The sequence below is a fragment of the Dermacentor andersoni genome, chromosome 6 (genome assembly GCF_023375885.2).
Source record: "Dermacentor andersoni chromosome 6, qqDerAnde1_hic_scaffold, whole genome shotgun sequence".
NCBI classification, from domain to species: domain Eukaryota; kingdom Metazoa; phylum Arthropoda; class Arachnida; order Ixodida; family Ixodidae; genus Dermacentor; species Dermacentor andersoni.
This window is the reverse complement of record NC_092819.1, coordinates 115,543,755-115,562,359: the sequence shown is the minus strand read 5'-3', so window position 1 is coordinate 115,562,359 and position 18,605 is coordinate 115,543,755. Positions and strand designations below refer to the sequence as shown.

At 46.7% G+C, this 18,605-nt stretch overlaps 1 protein-coding gene across 1 annotated transcript in view; it reads right to left on the bottom strand.

Moving 5' to 3' along the window:
- The window catches only part of LOC129382421 (decapping and exoribonuclease protein-like), an 80,806-nt gene that overhangs the window by 45,272 nt on the left and 16,929 nt on the right, over nt 1-18,605 (bottom strand). Inside the window, exon 2 of the mRNA XM_055066312.2 lies at nt 6,512-6,741. Within this exon, the coding sequence (XP_054922287.1) occupies nt 6,512-6,741 (230 nt within the window). The remainder of the gene's footprint in view (nt 1-6,511; nt 6,742-18,605) is intronic.

The window sequence follows — 18,605 nt, the reverse complement described above, 5'->3', positions numbered from 1 at the left end:
CCAGTAGGCCCTGTTCGTTTCACTTCCATACTGAGCGAATTTTCTCACCTGCGCCAAGTGGGATCCCCAGTAAAACACGACGTGTTTCACCACATTAATACTACTACTGGACCACCGGTTCACGCTCGACCACGTCGATTGTCGCCTGAGAAACTGGTGGTGGCAAGACAGGAATTCGACCATATGTTGGAATTTGGTATCATCCAACCTTCTTCCAGTCGTTGGATATCTCCCCTTCACATGGTTCCTAAGTGATCATCGGGTGACTGGCGTCCTTGCGGGGACTATCGAACGCTGAACAGTGTCACAACGCCCGACAGGTACCCCTCGCCAAATATTCACAACATACTGGCAGGTCTGCATGGGGACAAATTTTTTTCAAAAATTAATCTCGTGCGGGCATACCACCAAATACCTGTGTCACCGGAAGACGTCCCCAAGACTACTATCACTACACCCTTTGGTCTATTCGAATTCCTGCGCATGCCAATCTGCCTTTGCAATGCGGGTCAAACGTTCCAAAGGCTTATCGACAGTGTTCAACGGGGCCTCAATTTTCGTCACGCCTACCTGGACGACTCGCGTATCGCGAGCACCACCCCAGAAGAATATGAAAAGTACCTGCGGCTTGTTTTTCGGCGCCTATCTGAGCACGGCGTTGTCGTCAATGCGGCGAAGAGTGAACTCGGCGTGCCTGAGTTATCATTTCTGGGGCACGTCATTTCGGCCACACTCATCTAAAGTGCAGGCCGTACAAGATTTTCCACTGCCAACCACGAAGCGCCAACTACGTGAATTTCGCGGATTGCTAAACTTCTACCGCCGCTTTCTGTCTAAATGCGCCCACATCATACAGCCGCTTCACGGACTGTTCAAGGCAACGCAAGGATCTTAGAATAACCTGCCTTGGTGCGAAGAAGCGAAAAGGGCTTTCAACCAAAGCAAGCAGGCCTTGGCAAATGCGGCTCTCCTGGCATAACCACGGCCATGAATTCCCCAGTGTTTATTGGTCGATGCCTCAGACATAGCCATCGGCGCCGTGTTGCAACAGCTGAGCTACGGCACATGGCACCCAACTGCATTCTTCTCGAGGAAGCTGACACCTACTGAGCGCCGCTACAGTACCTTTGGACGCGAACTGCTGGCCGTCTACTCGAGTATATGCAACTTCCGGCATTTCTTGGAAGGCGTCGAGTTCTTCATTTTAACCGACCATATGCCGCTGACCTATGCTCTCTGCTCTATGCGTTCGGAAGGTGGCACGCACACGACCCGTGAACTTCGGGAACTGGCATACATCTCTGAATTCATGACAAACATCCGCCACGTAAAAGGGAGCGACAACGTCGTTGCCGACGCCCGGTCGCGGAGCGCTATAAACGTCGTCAATGCTTCAGAAGGAGTTAACTTCGACGCGCTGGCGGCAGCCCAAAGAGAAGACGAAGAGCTAAAAAGTCTCGTAACAACAAAAACGGCCCTCAAGCTACAGTGGATGCAGATTCCGGGATGAGGCGACCAGATTTGCAGCGACACCTCCACGGGCAACCCACGCCCCTTCGTGCCTGCCAATCGGTCGCCGCATTTCCCTTTCTGTTCACAAGCCATCGCATCCTGGAATCAAAGCTACGCAAAAGTTGCTCACAGCAAGGTTCATCTGGCCAGGTATCAATCGAGATGTGCGTTGCTGGGCAAGAGGATGCATACCGTGTCACGTGCCAAAATTCATCGACATCGACATAGTGTGACCCCGTTGGCAACGTTCGCGCCTCCAGACGCGCGTTTCGACCACGTACACCTCGACATTGTCGGACCTCTGCCGCCTTGCCAAGAGAATGCCTATTTACTGACGTGCATTGACAGATTCACGCGCTGGGCGGAGGCCGTACCTGTAGCGGATATCACAGCTGACACGGTTGCCCGCGCCTTATTGGACCCCTGGGTTGCTCGTTTCGGTCCACCATCTATAATAACAACGGACCGTGAAAGGCAGTTCGAATCATCACTTTTCGCCAGCATTACGTGTTTCATTGGTGCTTCTCGCATCAGAACAACCGCCTACCACCTGATTAGCAACGGCATGGTGGAGCGTTTCCACCGTCAGCTCAAGTCTGCGCTCGCCGCAACAGAAGAGCGCAGCTAGATGGAGGCACTACCACTCATCCTCTTGCGAATCCGAACAGCTGTCAGGACAGACATTGGCTGCAGCGCGGCCGAACTGGTCTACGGAACGACATTGCGCCTTCCAGGAGAATTCTTCTCGGGCAGCCCGCAAGACGGGTGTACAGCCACCGCAGCCTACGCAATTAGGCTACGAGACATAATGGAAAACCTTCGCACTACGCCACTGCGACGGGCAGCGCCACGCGCGGTGTACACACCACCACAACACGCTTCGTGCACACACGTGTTTGTGCGCCACGACGCAGTTCACTCCAACCACCGTATAATGGGCCATTCCGAGTGCTGCGTCGAGGTGAGAAGCAGTTCACTATCGACGTGCGCATTCGTCACAAAGTGGTACCACTCGATCGGCTGAAGCCAGCGCACATTGAAGAAGCAGACACCGTTTCACATGCGCCGTCATCTCTGACACCACCCTCCAAGGCTCTACTCGTCCAACCACGCCAAGTCACAAGGACAGACAATGGACGAGTCTCCAGGGCGCCCAATCGTATGGACTTGTGAACAATTTAAATCGTCCTATGAACGTTCGCTAACTCACTAGGAGGGGAAGTGATGTGGCGGCCTCACGGTCGCACAGCAGCAGCCAGAACCCTTTCCCCTTTTCACTCGATAAAATATCGCGAAGTGTGCAGGAAAGGGAAATGGTGCGAGGGTGTGCAACCGAGCCGTAGAGGATTAACGAACACAAAAATAAAGCCAGTTGTTTGTTATTCGGGGACGCATCACTCGCGTCTTTCTGCTGATTTCCAGCCGCGCTCGCGTCCCGCACCACAGTAGTGTCATAGAGGGTCGATTACGAAAAAGCGTTGCACGCATCAAGTCGTTAACGGTTGTAGAACATGAATGTTTCTGTTTTGAATGCACTTTGACAAAATAGGTGAAGCTGATGTATGTTCTATGCAAATGGAGTGCCCACTGATTTGATTCTACGTATAGACTTTCGACAGGGCTTGTTCTAAATGCGCGAGTGGCCAGGCGAATACTCAGACGGTGGACGTCATCTAGCATCTTTAGCACGCTCGGGGCGGCAGAGGGATATACCATGGCACCATAGTCCAATCGTGATTGAATTAGGCTCTTGTAAAGATTCCATAAACACTTCCTGTCGCTACACCATGTTGTGTGGTATAAAATTTTCAGTAAGGTCATAATTTTTAGACTTTTTGCTTTATGATATTTTATGTGTGCAGTGAAAGCAAGCCTGAAGTCATGTATAATACCTAGAAATTTTTGCTCTTTGTTGACAGATATTTTTGCCCACACAGTTCTACAAAAGCATCTGGAACCAGGCCGCTTTTTTTTGTAAGAAGAACACCATAAATATTATGGGCGTTTATTTTAAATCCATTTTCGTCTGCCCAATTGGACACCTTGTTCAAGCCCTGCTGTACCTGTCTCTCGTACACTGTGAGATTACAAGACATGAAGCCTATTTGCATGTTGTCCACGTAGGCGGAATAAAAAATAGCTGCAGGTATTGAGGCACGTAGTGTGTTCATCTTAACGATAAAGAGTGTGTAGCTGAGTACGCCTCCCTGAGGTACACCACTTTCCTGTATAAATGGACGCGACGGTGGATTACCTATTTTCATCCCGAATGTACGATGTGTAGGTAGCTTCTTATAATGTTCAACATATTGCCAGGATGTCCAACGCGGACAGGCCGTGCAGGATTCCGTAAAACCGAGTCGTATCATGCGCCTTTACCATATCGAGAACACGGATAAGAAGTATTGTTTATGTAGGTAGGCGTCGCGATGTTTGCTTCAATGTGCTCGTGATGGCCGGTTGTAGACAGTGCTTCTCTAAAACCGCACTGATACGGATCAAGAAAATTGTTTTACTCAAGAAAGTTTAAAGGCGACGGTTTATCATGTTTCGGAAAAGTTTGCAAATGCAACTTGTGAGGTCGATTGCACGGTCACTTGTTACTAACGTGGGGTCTTTGCCTCGTTTCAGAATCAGAACAAGAGATTCTTTCCGTGTAATAGGAAAGTACCCTGCACTCAATATCGCATTGAAAAGTGCGAATAGCGTTATCTGAGTATTACTGTGGAGATATTTAAACATGTCGTACATGATTGTGTCAGGTTCAGGTGCAGAATCTTTACTTGCAATCAAGGAGGCTGTACTCAGTAATATCAAAATCAGGTTACAGGATTCGCACTGTCTTCATTTCCTGTCGATGGCATCGCGTTCTGCTATTTGTTTGTGCTTTAGGAATGCCTCGGTCTAATGATTGGAACTGGAAACGGCCTATAAGTGTTCGCCAAGAGCGTCAGCTTGGTCTTCCAAGCTGTTCCTTTCATCAATCACTAGGGGCAACGGATGAATTTCTTGTCCCTCTAGCCTTCTCAGCCCGTCCCATACTTTAGCCTCTTGAGTATATGAATTTATACCTGAAAGAAACTTTTGACAGCTTGCCCTGTTTGCCTGCCGTCGCGTTCTTCTTCACCGGGAATTAACCTGTTTGAATTCTATAAAATCTCCGACCGTAGGACATTCACGCAGTTTGCCCCAAGCTTTATTTTGTCTCCTTCGTGCCTGTGTGCATTCCTCATTCCACCAATGAAGTGCTACTTGTTTCAGGAACGAGCATTTCAGCGGCGTCAATGATAAAAGCGCTAAACAATGATACAGCATGATATATAATAAAATTATTTCGAAGATCCCATGATAGGTAAGTGGATTTCTTAAAAGCTTCCCAGTCAGCTGAGGCGAGTTTCCAGTGAGGGGCATGCGTCAGCATCTTGCGTCCGCAGAACCATACGCTTATCGCACCACGCTAGTTAGGTCACAAAACCTTTCGAGCCATACTTCACTACGAGGTCTTGTACGATGCGGCAATGAACGAATGCAGCCGTATATCTTTCAAAGGTTGCTTGGAGGCGCTTGAGTAGCGGCGCGCATTTATTTCATACTTCTCGTATTTCGTGGGCCTTTTTTTGAAAATAAAAACCAGGCACAGTTCAGCGCAAAATAAATGCTTGCTTCTAAGGTTATTTAGGGTGGCCTACAAATTTATAAGCGACACGTTTGCGATTCAAAGAACAATTAAAAGGTTTACTAATAAAACGCAATTAATCAATTAATATTTCATTATGAAAAAAGCACTGGCTGTAAGTGCACACGACTGCCGCTACTATGCAGTCGGTACAATTTCCCTAGAGCTCTTGGGTACTCTTAAAAATCATCGTCCAAGTCAATTTGGACACCCGGTACACCCATGACTGGATATAATACGCAATATTAACTCTTGTTACCTGGACATTTGAAAGTGACAAGAAGAGAAGTGAATAAAGGAGAAACAAAAACGTCGCAGAGCGGGACAGGAAAAGGCGACTGCTGATTTTCCCCATGTGGGTTATTCCATAGGTTGCGCCTACGTGAAGCAGAGGCCAGTGAGATGTATGGCCTCTGCCGAGGGACCTTGAAGGTGCTAACACCCGGCATCGACTCAACCCCCAGGATCCGCATTTCCCCCGACACGGCTAAGCCAAGCACGGCTACACGAGCGAGGGTCCAACTCCCATGCGCTCGTATCCGCGGTATAACAAGCCACCAAGCATTTGCTGACGCAGAAGACCGTGCGCTTTCTTTACACAACATTAAGCATATGTTTGGATGGCGCTTAAGAACTGCTCGAGATGAAGCCTTGAACCCACGTACCACTTATACGCTAGGACTCACACAGCTGTCATTACAACTCTAAAATATATCTCGCATCCTTCTCTTCATCAAGGAAGCCTATTTACTATCAAAAGTATCCATTGTACATATATGCCTTGTGAGGATTAAACGTACATATTTGAGATATTTGCATATTTTGATGCTTGTAATCACGTCTGTCTCCTTCATAAATCTATCTCGGGGACATTCTAACATTGTTCACTTTCTTTATGACTGTTCACTGCTATGGTTAGTTTACATCACACGCACACAATATATATCGGTCCACACTTAATATATTTACTTCTACTGACTTAAAGATAACTTAGATTGGCCTAAGAATGCATTTATTTGGCTTTATTTAAACTACAACTAACACGAAGGAATCGGAACAATCTGATTCTTTGAATGAAAAGCTCTTCACGGTTACTCTTGATTTCATCTGTGATGCATTACCAATTACTCAGACAACCTGAGTACTTATTTTACCAGAAATTCAACTGTGCATTGTCACTTGACTGCTTTCAATATACTTCTAAACATCAGTACATAATATACTTCTGGTTCCTGTCTCATCGCACAAGAATGCATCATGTCGTAATAACAAATTTGACCTTAAGTTTCCTAAATGTTCTAGTGCATGCTCGGCACCACTCACCCGTGGTCATGATGAGCTGGAACTTCTTGCCGTAGTAGCGCATGCGATGCCGATACCGGTCGCGGCTCTCACTGAGGGACTGCTCAACTGCTTCATTCATTGGAATGCCACGGATGTACACGATGTCTCTATGCCGACACGCCGCTATCCTCCAGGCTTCACGTTCCTCGAACGGTGTGCACAGAAGTGTTGCCAAAGTGTACCGGCCACAGATAAAGTCCGTGCGTGGGCTGTGCACAAAGAAACGACATGTACTCATCATAGGGGAAATGCAAAATGACAGGAAAACTGTAGGAGCAAGGACAGAAAGCAAGATTGGCGGCGAAGTGGCTCAGTCTACGCAGCGACCGTTTTCTGGATGCCGAGCAACGTGTAAGCCGAAATAGCGTACATCCATTGTAGCAAGATGGACTTTTGCAGTTCGTGATAGTGAACAGGAAAACTACACTTCCAGCGAAGTACAACAGCAGGCAAGATCCCTCAAAGTGATGTTTGTGTTGTTTTTGTTCCATACTGGGTACCCTCTAGGGGGATTGGCCACATCGGACGTAATGCACCGGAACAAAAGGCAAAAAAAGCTACACAGCAAACAACAAAACGAGCTTGAGGCAACTTCAACATTCAAATAATATACACGGCTCATTCACAAAAAGGTGAAAAAAATAACCCGTTTGCTCATGTGCTCTTTTGTGCCTGTTCTTTTTTCTCTTAGCATTATTCCTGTCATTCGATCGCAAAACAATAAAATAAGGCAAAGAAATGACTGTTAGAAGCGGTGCGAACAATTCGCGCTTTATTATGGGTTGCAAAGCTCCGTTGCGCGCTATCATTTGGCGAAAACATTTTTAATGGTTCACGAATAATTATGCTGCCAAGATTCTTATCGAAGCAATGCCGATGGCAATAAACGTTTAAAAAAAGTGAACAAAGAAGAATAGCAAGAAACAAGGCTCATATTGCTGGCGCGAATTTTTTGTCTATCGTATCTTAATCGTGACAATGAAGAAACATTAAATGGTCAAAATAAGCCAAATTATGTTGCTTGAATAGTTCATCAATGTCTTCGTTTTATGTACTAGACAGCAAATGTTAGTCCTGAAGAAAATGAATGCCCAACTTCAAACTATGCGTGAAGGCATGTTACTGATTTCAAAGTATTAACACATAATTGTGCTTTTTATGCACGTGGACACATTTTAGAGAGTTCTAGGTTGTGTGTCGTTCCAGAAGACCAGCAGGCACTTCTTGAATGCAAGAATTTAACGCATAGTTGTATGAAGGCCTTCAAAGTGGCGTTGTCACCACCTTTGGTATCTTTTTCGTTCATTTTCCGCATTGATTTGCTTCCATGAGATGAAAAAATTTAACGCGACCATTACTTCATCATTAGTTTGCCATTGCCTAATTCTTCTGTGTCACTCAGCCCAATCACAACGTTGTACGTTTCTTGCCGATTGGCACGTTCCGCTGAGCGAAATATTGCAGACGTTTAAAAAATAACAGTGAAACCATGCGCCTTGCCCCTGTGAGCGCACTGTCATGCCCTCGTCGTCATACAGACTTCGACATCACATTGACGTCAGTTTGTTATTAAATGTTAATCATGATAATAGTGCTGATTGCAGGGAAAGTGAGGGGCCAATGACACTGGCTCTACACATGCAAGTTTTTTTTTTTCCTTTTCTGTCGGTCTTCCAGCCTACGTGATGCACTGCTTTGCCCACGGTCGAATGGTTAGCGCATCGGGCTGCTCTGTTCTGATGGAACAGCGTTCGAAAACAACCGTCGGACGAACTTAGGTATTCTGCGGGAATGTGTACATACGCATGTGCCGCGCTTGAACGAATCTCTCTCACACCGACATGAGTGACTAAATGACTATGTAGGTTCCGTTGTTCAATGAAACTCGGAGACCGACATGGATCACAGAGTATGTGCGATTCATCTGTGCTGGTCTTCAACGAACCTCTTTGATGCCGACTTGGGTATGACGCTATTGGGAATGAGGTTCCTCTAAAATGAAGAGGAATATCCTAGATTTATCCGATGCTGAGAGGAATCGAACCTAGGCAACAAGAACTCCTCACGGAGAGCATCCAGACGCTTTAGCAAGCTACGCCACCAATGCAGCAGGTATGTGCCACCTTTATATTGTCATGTAGTAGGGATGGTGAAGAACGACGCGCTGCTAAAAGTGTAATTTAGAAATTTAACCCTCCATTGGGGGAACTTGTGCCCAGCAATAGAAGTAACCCTCAAGCACAGCGATAGCGGTGAGCAAGGTCCGGGATCATCAAGAATCGGATCTGCGGGTCAAGCCCGCTGGCTCTTATGGCGCTGTGAAGTCACCAGCGTAATCGCAGGTGTCCGCGTGCCTTTCATAATACACAAAAGAATTCGCGTCGCGCATTCAAGCAGATTGCACAGGGTTTGGAGACAACAGCACTACAGATAGAATGAAAGATAACCTTCGAGCAAGTTCTAAATGATGTAGGCGCGTCTTGCGCTAAGCGGTCACATTAAGTTATTAGCTGGTGAACAACATTCGACGATAAAGGGATAAATAAATACTCGTACCAATATGAACGTGTTTCATGCCAACACTTTCGTGAGCTGTGCCATAAATGCAGTAGTTATGTGCCGCTTTTAATGAATATCTCAGCAACTTGTGTCGTTGCGTCTGTGCCTTTGGGTGTGCAGCAAGCCAGGGCACAATTTTGAGCGTTCGCAGACAAGGCGCAAGGCTTCTCGTTTCAAAGACCAGGCGCACGCTTCTCGGCAGCCCCTTAGACGGCGCAGCGTGTCCAGACAGAAGCACGAGAGAGAAGCCCAGTTGCCGCATGACGCGTTTCTAAGCACTCGTACGCTCAGAGGCGCCATGCGTTTCGGAGCCCACGCACTGGCTTAGGAGCAGCGACGCTAGATGGCGCGGAGTGTTCTTAGGGAAGCGCTGCAGAGGAGTCTCTCTCAAGTACGCGCCTCATACATCAATCGCTTTGACGGTGGGATTATGTTGCGTCACTATACTGATTAAATGCTTAATGCATTACCGTCGACAGTCATCGTGAAATGTGCTCTGCCAAACTTCTATTGATAGCATTCGTTGTAAGCACCCACCCGTCATGCCCCTTCTTACCTTGTGTTCGGTTTGGTCACGCATTTTGTAATAACTAATCATGTCGTAATCACTCAATCTCCTATATACCGGCACTGCTATGCCTTTATCGCCATTGAGCAGTGAGATGTAATGCGATTGCGCATGCAATGCAGCTAATTTATTGGCGAGTGCTTCTAAAAAAGCACTAGTCACCTTCTCGGAGAACATAAGGCCTAAGCCATTAGCCGTCGTAACATACACACATACACATACACGTAACACAAACACATACGAACCTACGCACCAGCCTACCGCAAGGTGCGTTGAATCAGGCACACAATGCTTCGCTTTAAAAAATCAGGCAGTCTTTATTAGAGACTGTTTCAGCTCGGGGTAGCATTTAGGTCAGGAATCATCCACGTCCGTACGTCCGTGAGTAGGAGCGAATGAAAAAGGTTTGTTCTACACATTTATACTGGCTCCAAATATAGGAGCTCATTTCATGTAGGAGCACTTTTAAATGTCCGAGCTCACTACATGTCTGAAGACATTCATGCCAGCACACGTCATAACACACTCACTCCACTAATAGTGTCCGCTTTGGACTAGACTAGAGAATCTGATTGCTGTCTCAGCCAATCATAATCGCCGAATCGTTCCTAACATCCCTCACATGGCGTCCCTCCCATGACGTTGCACCATTCCGCCGGACTCCACCTTCAATACTGCCGAGCGCCCACGCATACGACGCAACTACCTGGCTTTTTCGCAACCTGACGACCACGGATGTCCTCGACGTTGGCCCTTTGCATAAGTTAGTGGTCTCTACATGATGGTCAGCTTGATGTGACCCGGGAAGCCTGGCCTTCGCAGTTGTTGCGGCGTCTACAGAATGCAGTGGTCGTTGTCACCTTGAGGAGAGCTTCCTTGATGACCCACCTGTAGTCGGCGCCAGTTCCTCGTGTGACCAGTTTGCATCGCCTTACCACCTCACTCTTCTGTGTCATGCCTAATACACCTCGAAAGAACCCAAGGAAGGGGAACCTAATTGCCCCTGGCTTTTGTTCGCTTGCCCGCCAAACGTCCTCTTTGTTCCTGCCTCGTCTGGCGACTCGGACGTGCTCTTACTTCCAACATTCCAAGCGACACAGGCACCTTTCTAAGGCTTTCACTGCGCACCCCACAAGGTTTAGCGCCGTTCCCTTTATTAGGCCGCGTTGCCTTCTCTACTGCATTCCCGACTCTGCAACGCCTCTTTCTATAACACGCTTTCTGGTGCACATTTCCGAGCCTTTCACTTGCGGATCTCTGGCTGAGCCACACTCATATTGTCGGTCCCGATTGCCAGCTCAACTGCACAGTGTGAATTATTTGCGGGTAAATCGCCCTTGTTATTGCCACCTCGACTAGCGGAGACCCTTGAACACTTTGGGACTATACAGCTATTTTCTTTTGTGCAACGAAGCTCGCTAACCTGGGAGGTGTCGACAACTGCACTACCTTGCCTACATTGTGCTTTAGAGCACTATTCCGGCTGATAGAACACTGCGCTGGTGCTCTTAGCTAATGAGCTGGGGTCACTTCAGACTTCTGCAACAGCTACCTTCGCGACGTACTCCCTTCATAAGTGTGCGAAATCATCCACAGCTGATCTACCTGGTTCTGTAGCATTCCATTGGCACAGTCGTCGCGCTCAATCTCGTGCCCATCAACGGAATCCTCAGCAACTAGGCCACAGTCTACGAATCTGGCTTCAGCCCTGAACGTACAGGCGCCGACAAAAGTGGTATACTCCACGCAGCGGGAGCCGAAGTAGCGGCGTCGCTCGGCATTTTGGCGAGCTGAAGCACGAAACATTGACTTGAGTCGAACGACATGCCTGCTGATAATAAAGGGCACCCATTGGCTGTCTCGATCCCAGATGCTGCCTATAGATGGCGTTGCGATGCAGTTTACCGAAGATTTGCCTAGACGAAGATGAAAGCAGACTGGAAGGAGAAGCGGCAATAAATTACATCCGAAAGATAACAGCCGAATCTTTCCAAGGCAATGACGAGGTTGTAATTGAGGAAAAAAAGAGCATGAAAGAGACCCAGGAAAAGGAGCTGGTTCTGACAAATTTAAACTGGAAGAAGGCGGAAGAGAAAATTCCTAAGCGTACAGCCACAGGGCTAGACGAGGTTCCCGTTAAGCTGATAAATGAACTAGGACCAAAAAGTAAGGAAGCTCTGGTGAAAGCAGTGGAAAAAAACTTTAAAAGATAGACGGATACCAGACAGTTGGCGACAAAGTAGAATGAATTTAATTTATAAAGGTAAGGGGGAGAAAGACAGAATTCACTCGTATAGACCGTTGACCATTACATAGGTAATATACAGGCTAGCAATGCAGGCAATCAAACTAAAGCTTCAAGCATGGACAGAGAATAATGGCATTTTGGGAGAGCTTCAGAATGGCTTCAGAATAGGTAGGCGTTTGGACGATAACTTGTTTGTTCTTACTCAGTGTATTGAAATATCAAAAGCAGAAAGCAGACCGTTGTATGTGGCCTTTTTAGACATTACAGGAGCCTACGACAACGTAGACCGCAACATTTTGTGGGATATTCTGGAAGGGGAAGGCTTAGGTAACGATTGTATACAGCTTTTGAGAGAGATTTACCTAGAAAATACCGTTTACATTGAATGGGAAGGGATGAGGAGCGCGGAGAAAGTTCATATCAACAAGGGACTGAGGCAAGCGTGCCCTTTATCCCCGCTGCTGTTTATGGTGTACATGGTGAGGATGGAGAGGGCGCTGGAAGGAAGTAATATCGGGTTTAATCTCTCATACAAACAGGCAGGTACAGTAATAGCGCAGCAACTCCCAGGTTTATTTTATGCGGACGACATTGTGTTGCTCGCTAACAAGCAAAGCGATTTGCAACGTCTGGCTAATATCTGTGGACAGGAAGGCAACAATTTAGGTTTGAAATTTAGTGTTAGAAAATCGGGTGTTATGGTATTCAATGAAAACAGTGAACAGACAGTGGAGATACAGGGCCAAGAAATACCTCGGGTAACAGAATATAAATACCTTGGTATATGGATAAACGAAGACAATAGATATATGGAAACACAGGAAAAAACCATAACAGTCAAGGGGAAGAGAAATGCAGCCATAATGAAGCACAGAGCGCTATGGGGATACAATAGGTACGAGGTCCTCCGAGGTATGTGGAAAGGGGTAATGGTTCCAGGACTTACTTTTGGAAATGCGGTTGTTTGCTTTAAATCAGGGGTACAATCAGGACTCGACGGGAACCAAAGGTCAGTGGGTCGCCTCGCATTGGGCGGTCACGGGAAGACTACAAATGAAGCTGTGCAGGGGGATATGGGCTGGACTAGTTTTGAAGTGAGGGAAGCTCGCAGTAAAATTGAGTATGAAGAACGGCTGAGGAATATGGAAGAAAGTGAATGAGCCGGGAGAGTGTTCAGGTATCTGTACAGGCAAAACATTGATTCACAGTGGAGGAAAAGAACTAGGAAGCTTACCAGCAAGTATGCGGCCTGTGGGGTGGGCAACACAGCAACAAGGAAGGTCAAGCGGAAAGTCAGAGAGGCTGAATTAATCTCATGGGTGGCGGCAATGGAAAAGAAACCTGCCATGAGTAACTACTTAAGAGGAAAAAACGAAATCAGGAAAGAAACCATTTATGATAACTCAAAGGGAGGCTCATTACTTTTCGAAGCGAGATCGGGATGCCTTAGAACACGCACCTATAAAGCGAGATATAAGAAGGAAGAAGAAGCATGTGCTTGCTGCGGTAAAGCTAGGGAAACGACGGAGCATATTTTATTAGAATGTGAAGACGTCTACCCAGCGGTCGATTTAGGCACCACTGGCCTCCTTGAAGCCCTTGGGTTCAGCGGGAGCAGTGGTAAAGCAAACAGGTCCGCAATAGACATTAGTAAGAGGCGATTGGAGGATTGGTGGAAGAAAAGTAGGGAAACGACAAAAAACGGAGACGTACAAAAGCACAATTCGCAATAGGGGATCAGAAAGGTTGGACGCGGTAGTTCATAGTGCTTTTTTTTTTTCATTGGTTAACCTAGGTAGGATATTAGGCAGCATAGTAGCAAGAGCTTGGTGGCGCAACCCACCGCCCCGTTCCAAAGGGGACGCTCATAACATCCATCCATCCATCCATCCATCCATCCATCCATCCATCCATCCATCCATCCATCCATCCATCCATCCATCCATCCATCCATCCATCCATCCATCCATCCATCCATCCATCCATCCATCCATCCATCCATCCATCCATCCATCCATCCATCCATCCATCCATCCATCCATCCATCCATCCATCCATCCATCCATCCATCCATCCATCCATCCATCCATCCATCCATCCATCCATCCATCCATCCATCCATCCATCCATCCATCCATCCATCCATCCATCCATCCATCCATCCATCCATCCATCCATCCATCCATCCATCCATCCATCCATCCATCCATCCATCCATCCATCCATCCATCCATCCATCCATCCATCCATCCATCCATCCATCCATCCATCCATCCATCCATCCATCCATCCATCCATCCATCCATCCATCCATCCATCCATCCATCCATCCATCCATCCATCCATCCATCCATCCATCCATCCATCCATCCATCCATCCATCCATCCATCCATCCATCCATCCATCCATCCATCCATCCATCCATCCATCCATCCATCCATCCATCCATCCATCCATCCATCCATCCATCCATCCATCCATCCATCCATCCATCCATCCATCCATCCATCCATCCATCCATCCATCCGTTGCTCCGGCTCTCGCTGCGTGGAGTATACCACTTTTGTCGGCGCCTGTACATTTATGGTCACAGGAATTAGCCTCTCTCGCTAACATCGGTAGAACCGTGCGTGTTACTTCTTCGCATCCTTCAGTGCTCTGCTTCCACGGGTGCTTGGCATTTATGCTGGTTGCCGTGAAAATCATATTCCAATCTTTCAATCTCTTCATTGAGAGCGTCCATCTCCCCTTGTTGCTTAGTCGATTGCTGGTGATGCCTAATTGGTTCTTGTTCTTTTAGGATTAGGTTGCCAAAGAGTTCAATGTATTCGTGATATCTGTTGTTGTCTAACATGAATATTCGAATTTCGGTTTGTGAGCTGCCATCCTCTAACTGTAGGTCGATATCTTTACACAACAGCTAGGCTTCGTCCAACTCATTAGGTCCATGGTCGCTACATTAAGGTTTGGCTCAGCTATTCCACAATACTTGCTGCGAAACAAATTGAAACGCAATTAAACAACTACCAGTGGTTCAATTCTGTTTTTCGTAGGAGAATTTGAAGCCTGGCTAATGTAGCAAAAGCCAAACGCCTTTACACAGAAGTAGCGCCAAGTCCCGAAGTGGCGCTCCGCCGTATCGAATCAATTGCAAGAAGTCGTAATCCTTAGTCGTCAAGTGATTGTAATTTGGCAGATCTCCAGGTTCCAATTACTCCCACACAAGTATGGCATGTGGCTTTAGCAGCTGGTTGAGATCTACGTTGAAAGCTGTTTTCGGCTGAGACGTACAACAACCACAGTATCACAATACGTATTTCTGTACGCTCTATTGGTTTTTTAGTAAGCCTAGGCTAAAAGACCCGACGAAGTTCAAGCGCAAAGCCAGGCACTCACCCTATGCAGTCAAGAGCACCAATTGGCTTTGAGTGCAGCCTCTATCTCATTGTTTTTGTCCATTTGCTGCGGCTAGGGATAGCACATAAGCCAGCAGTTCTCTATTCACACGCGTGACTACGTACGCCCTGGAGTAGGAGAGAAAGAAAAAGGTTTATTTTACATATTTACACTGGCTCCAAATATGAGACCCCACTCCAAGTAGGAGCACGTTAAACGTATGAGCTCACGAGATGCCTGAGGACATTGATGTGAGCACACGTCCGGACGCGCCAAGACACTCGTAGCATTAAGAGTGTCCGCTTTCAATAAAGGCGTCTTCCCTAAGTGACTATACCAGGGAATCTGATGACCGCCTCGGCCAATCATAATGGTCGCACCGTTCACAATACTCCCCACGCCGTCGCATCATTACGCCCGACTCCGCCTCCAATCTTGTGCGATCGCCAGCGCATACGAGGCCACTACATTGCAGTTTGGGAGCCTGAAGTCTACGCAGTTCCCACGGATGTCCTCGACGTTAGCCCCTTGCATCAATAGACCGATCCCATCGACCGACCTATGCATGCGCCGGTTTTCCGGATGTAGCACTGCAATCACCTTAGTTGTTTTCAATTGATCGACCACACCACCACAGCCCCCGCTCGTTGAGTACTGCGCACGAGCTTCCCAGACATCTCTGCGACTCCACCACCGAGAAAAGTTCGCCATGCGAGTATTTTAAGAAATTACATCGGCTGTTCGTTGCAGCATGCGAGACGAACGTTCAAAAGTGCCTGCTGCTATTTTATTTCTGTTCTTACTCCCTGATTGGGCGTTGAGTAACTTATTTCTTCGAGCTATGTATGTAGCACATGCCAATGTACGCGGTCTTTCATTACTATTTTTGCACACGCGAATCTCAGTGACTGCAATGTTATGTTTGCTTAGCGATGGGCATACGATTTGTATACCTGTTGGAGACAGGTTTGAAGTGTGGCGCCGGAACTTTCGTGCCTTAATAACGCTTACCTTCATAGGGTCCGCGCACGACTTGCAGAGTTCGGTAACAATATCTAGAAGTTCTTAGGTAAGCTAGGAGGCGTTTTTTATGTGCATTCAAGCGAATGGTACGGTTGCTGCTTCGAAAGCTCCGACTGCGTGATCTCAGGCGAGCGTCCCATCTTTTGCGCACGTGAATACGCAGCCGAACATACTATAATCAGTGATTCGTACTGGTCCATTAAGCCGCTTGTAAGCGCTATCGTTCGAGTCGCAAGTGCACAAAGTTACCTCAGAGCTCCCTATTTTTTTCCCTTTCCATAGCAGTTGCTGTGGTTGCAGATCAGTTTTTAAAACTACGTTCTAAAACACTGCATTATCGTTGCAGCGCGCTCATGCAATGGCTACTCTACAAAATGGTCAATGTTTTCTCTGCGATTACATTTAATTGCGTTGGATTTATTTTTCATTATTATTTTTGTGCCATTCTAGTCCTACTTCTTCGAAGGCATTTCCTTGCACTGGTATTATATGATATCCTCTTTTGCGATATTGTTAACCTCGCTTGTTTTTTTATGGTCTTTTGTAATTGCTTCTTTACTAAGTATTTTTCCTCCTTATTAGTTTTCTCTGTGTACTTTATGTGTGCCCTCCCTCCCATTACAATACACATCTTTGTGGCCATTGGGGATGTCTGGATAATAAATAATAATGAAAATGAGAATGACTATACAGTCAAGCTCATGTCAACAGTAGTATAGTTACTATCATCAGATTAGCAGTACAGCGTGACACCAGAAAGAATAGAAACTGACAGGGTACAAGCATAATGCAGTGAAGGCATTTAACGTTTTCGATACACGCGGCTGGTTCATTAGCCTGGCTCCTGTGTGGACTATGGGGCACAGATTGACTGGTACTACACGAACGCAGCAGGTGAATCCTCCCATCGCACGATGGCTGCACACAAACTGAAAATGGCCAAGAATCGTTCGGAAACAGCACGCACAGGCACCCCGGGCGGTTGCAGCGCCCGGATGACTGCAAGCACCGGCATGCACCGCGAAAGCGGTGGCGTCGTGAAACTGGCCGGCGGGATCTGTCGTCTAGTGGGCTCTCCGTGAAGGTAAGCTTGCAGCTACCCTGGAAGCCTGGCAGTCACAGCTTTTAGCGCGTCTGCAGAATTCGGTTATTGTTGCCACCTTGAGGGGAGCTTCTTTGTTGACCCCTCAACAGTCGGCACCAGGGCTGCGTCGACGTCTGAGCGGGCGTTGATGAAGGGGAAGTGCCTAGTGGGAAACACCTAAGGAATGCCCTTTGCCGTCTTGAGGTGTAACACGGCCTATCCGCTGTAGGGTACGTGAAACGTCTTCACATGAAATTTCACATGAAAACTTATGCTACAGCAAGTCTTTCATTTGAGCTATCTCCTCGCAGGGTAGGAAACCGGAGACTAACTCTGGTTAACCTTCCTGCCTTTCTCATTTGCATCTCCCTCTCTCTGAGCCATCTCCTAATTCGTAGTGGGCCGGTATGTTTTGCGTACGGTGCTGGGAAATAGCACTCACAATCTTATTTATTTATTTATTTATTTATTTATTTATTTATTACCCTCAGAGCCAAAGGCATTACAGAGAGGAGTGAGTTACAGGAACTAAGAAAAGAAACAAATATAAGCAGTTAGAACGTTTACGTACAAGGGCTTCTGATTATACACTTTAAGCTAGGGTTGACCACGTCAGGATAAATTGGTAACAAACTAAGATTGTAAAGCGGTAAACACAAAAGAACTTAGGTTACAACCATACAGTAAACAACAAAAATGCTTCAATTACATAATTTTAGCTAGAACTGCTCGAAATATTTAGTTTTCGTAAATGAATACGACTTTACCAGAAAAATGGTTCCACTCCGTGGATGACCGCAGAAGAAATGACTGCAAAAAAAAGTGTTAGTGTGACATGATTCAAGACCAACTTTATAACGGTGATCAATTCGAGGCGATACGTATTTTGGCTGAAAAATGAAATCGTTGCGGAGTGTTGAATGATGGTAGAATTTATGAAAAAGAACTAAACGCGCGATTTTACGAGGAGAAGAAAGTGGGGTAAGTGCAAGGCTGGTTTTCGTGGCAGATACACAGTTCTGTTGTAATTACGAAAGATGAAACGAACTGAATTATTTTGCACGACTTCTAATGACCTAATTAGTTTGTCAATGGCAGAATCCCAAACAGCGCATGCATATTCAAGTTTCGGGCGTATAAGGGTACTATAAAGGAGCATTTTTAGAGATGAAGGGGCAATTGAAAAGTTACAGC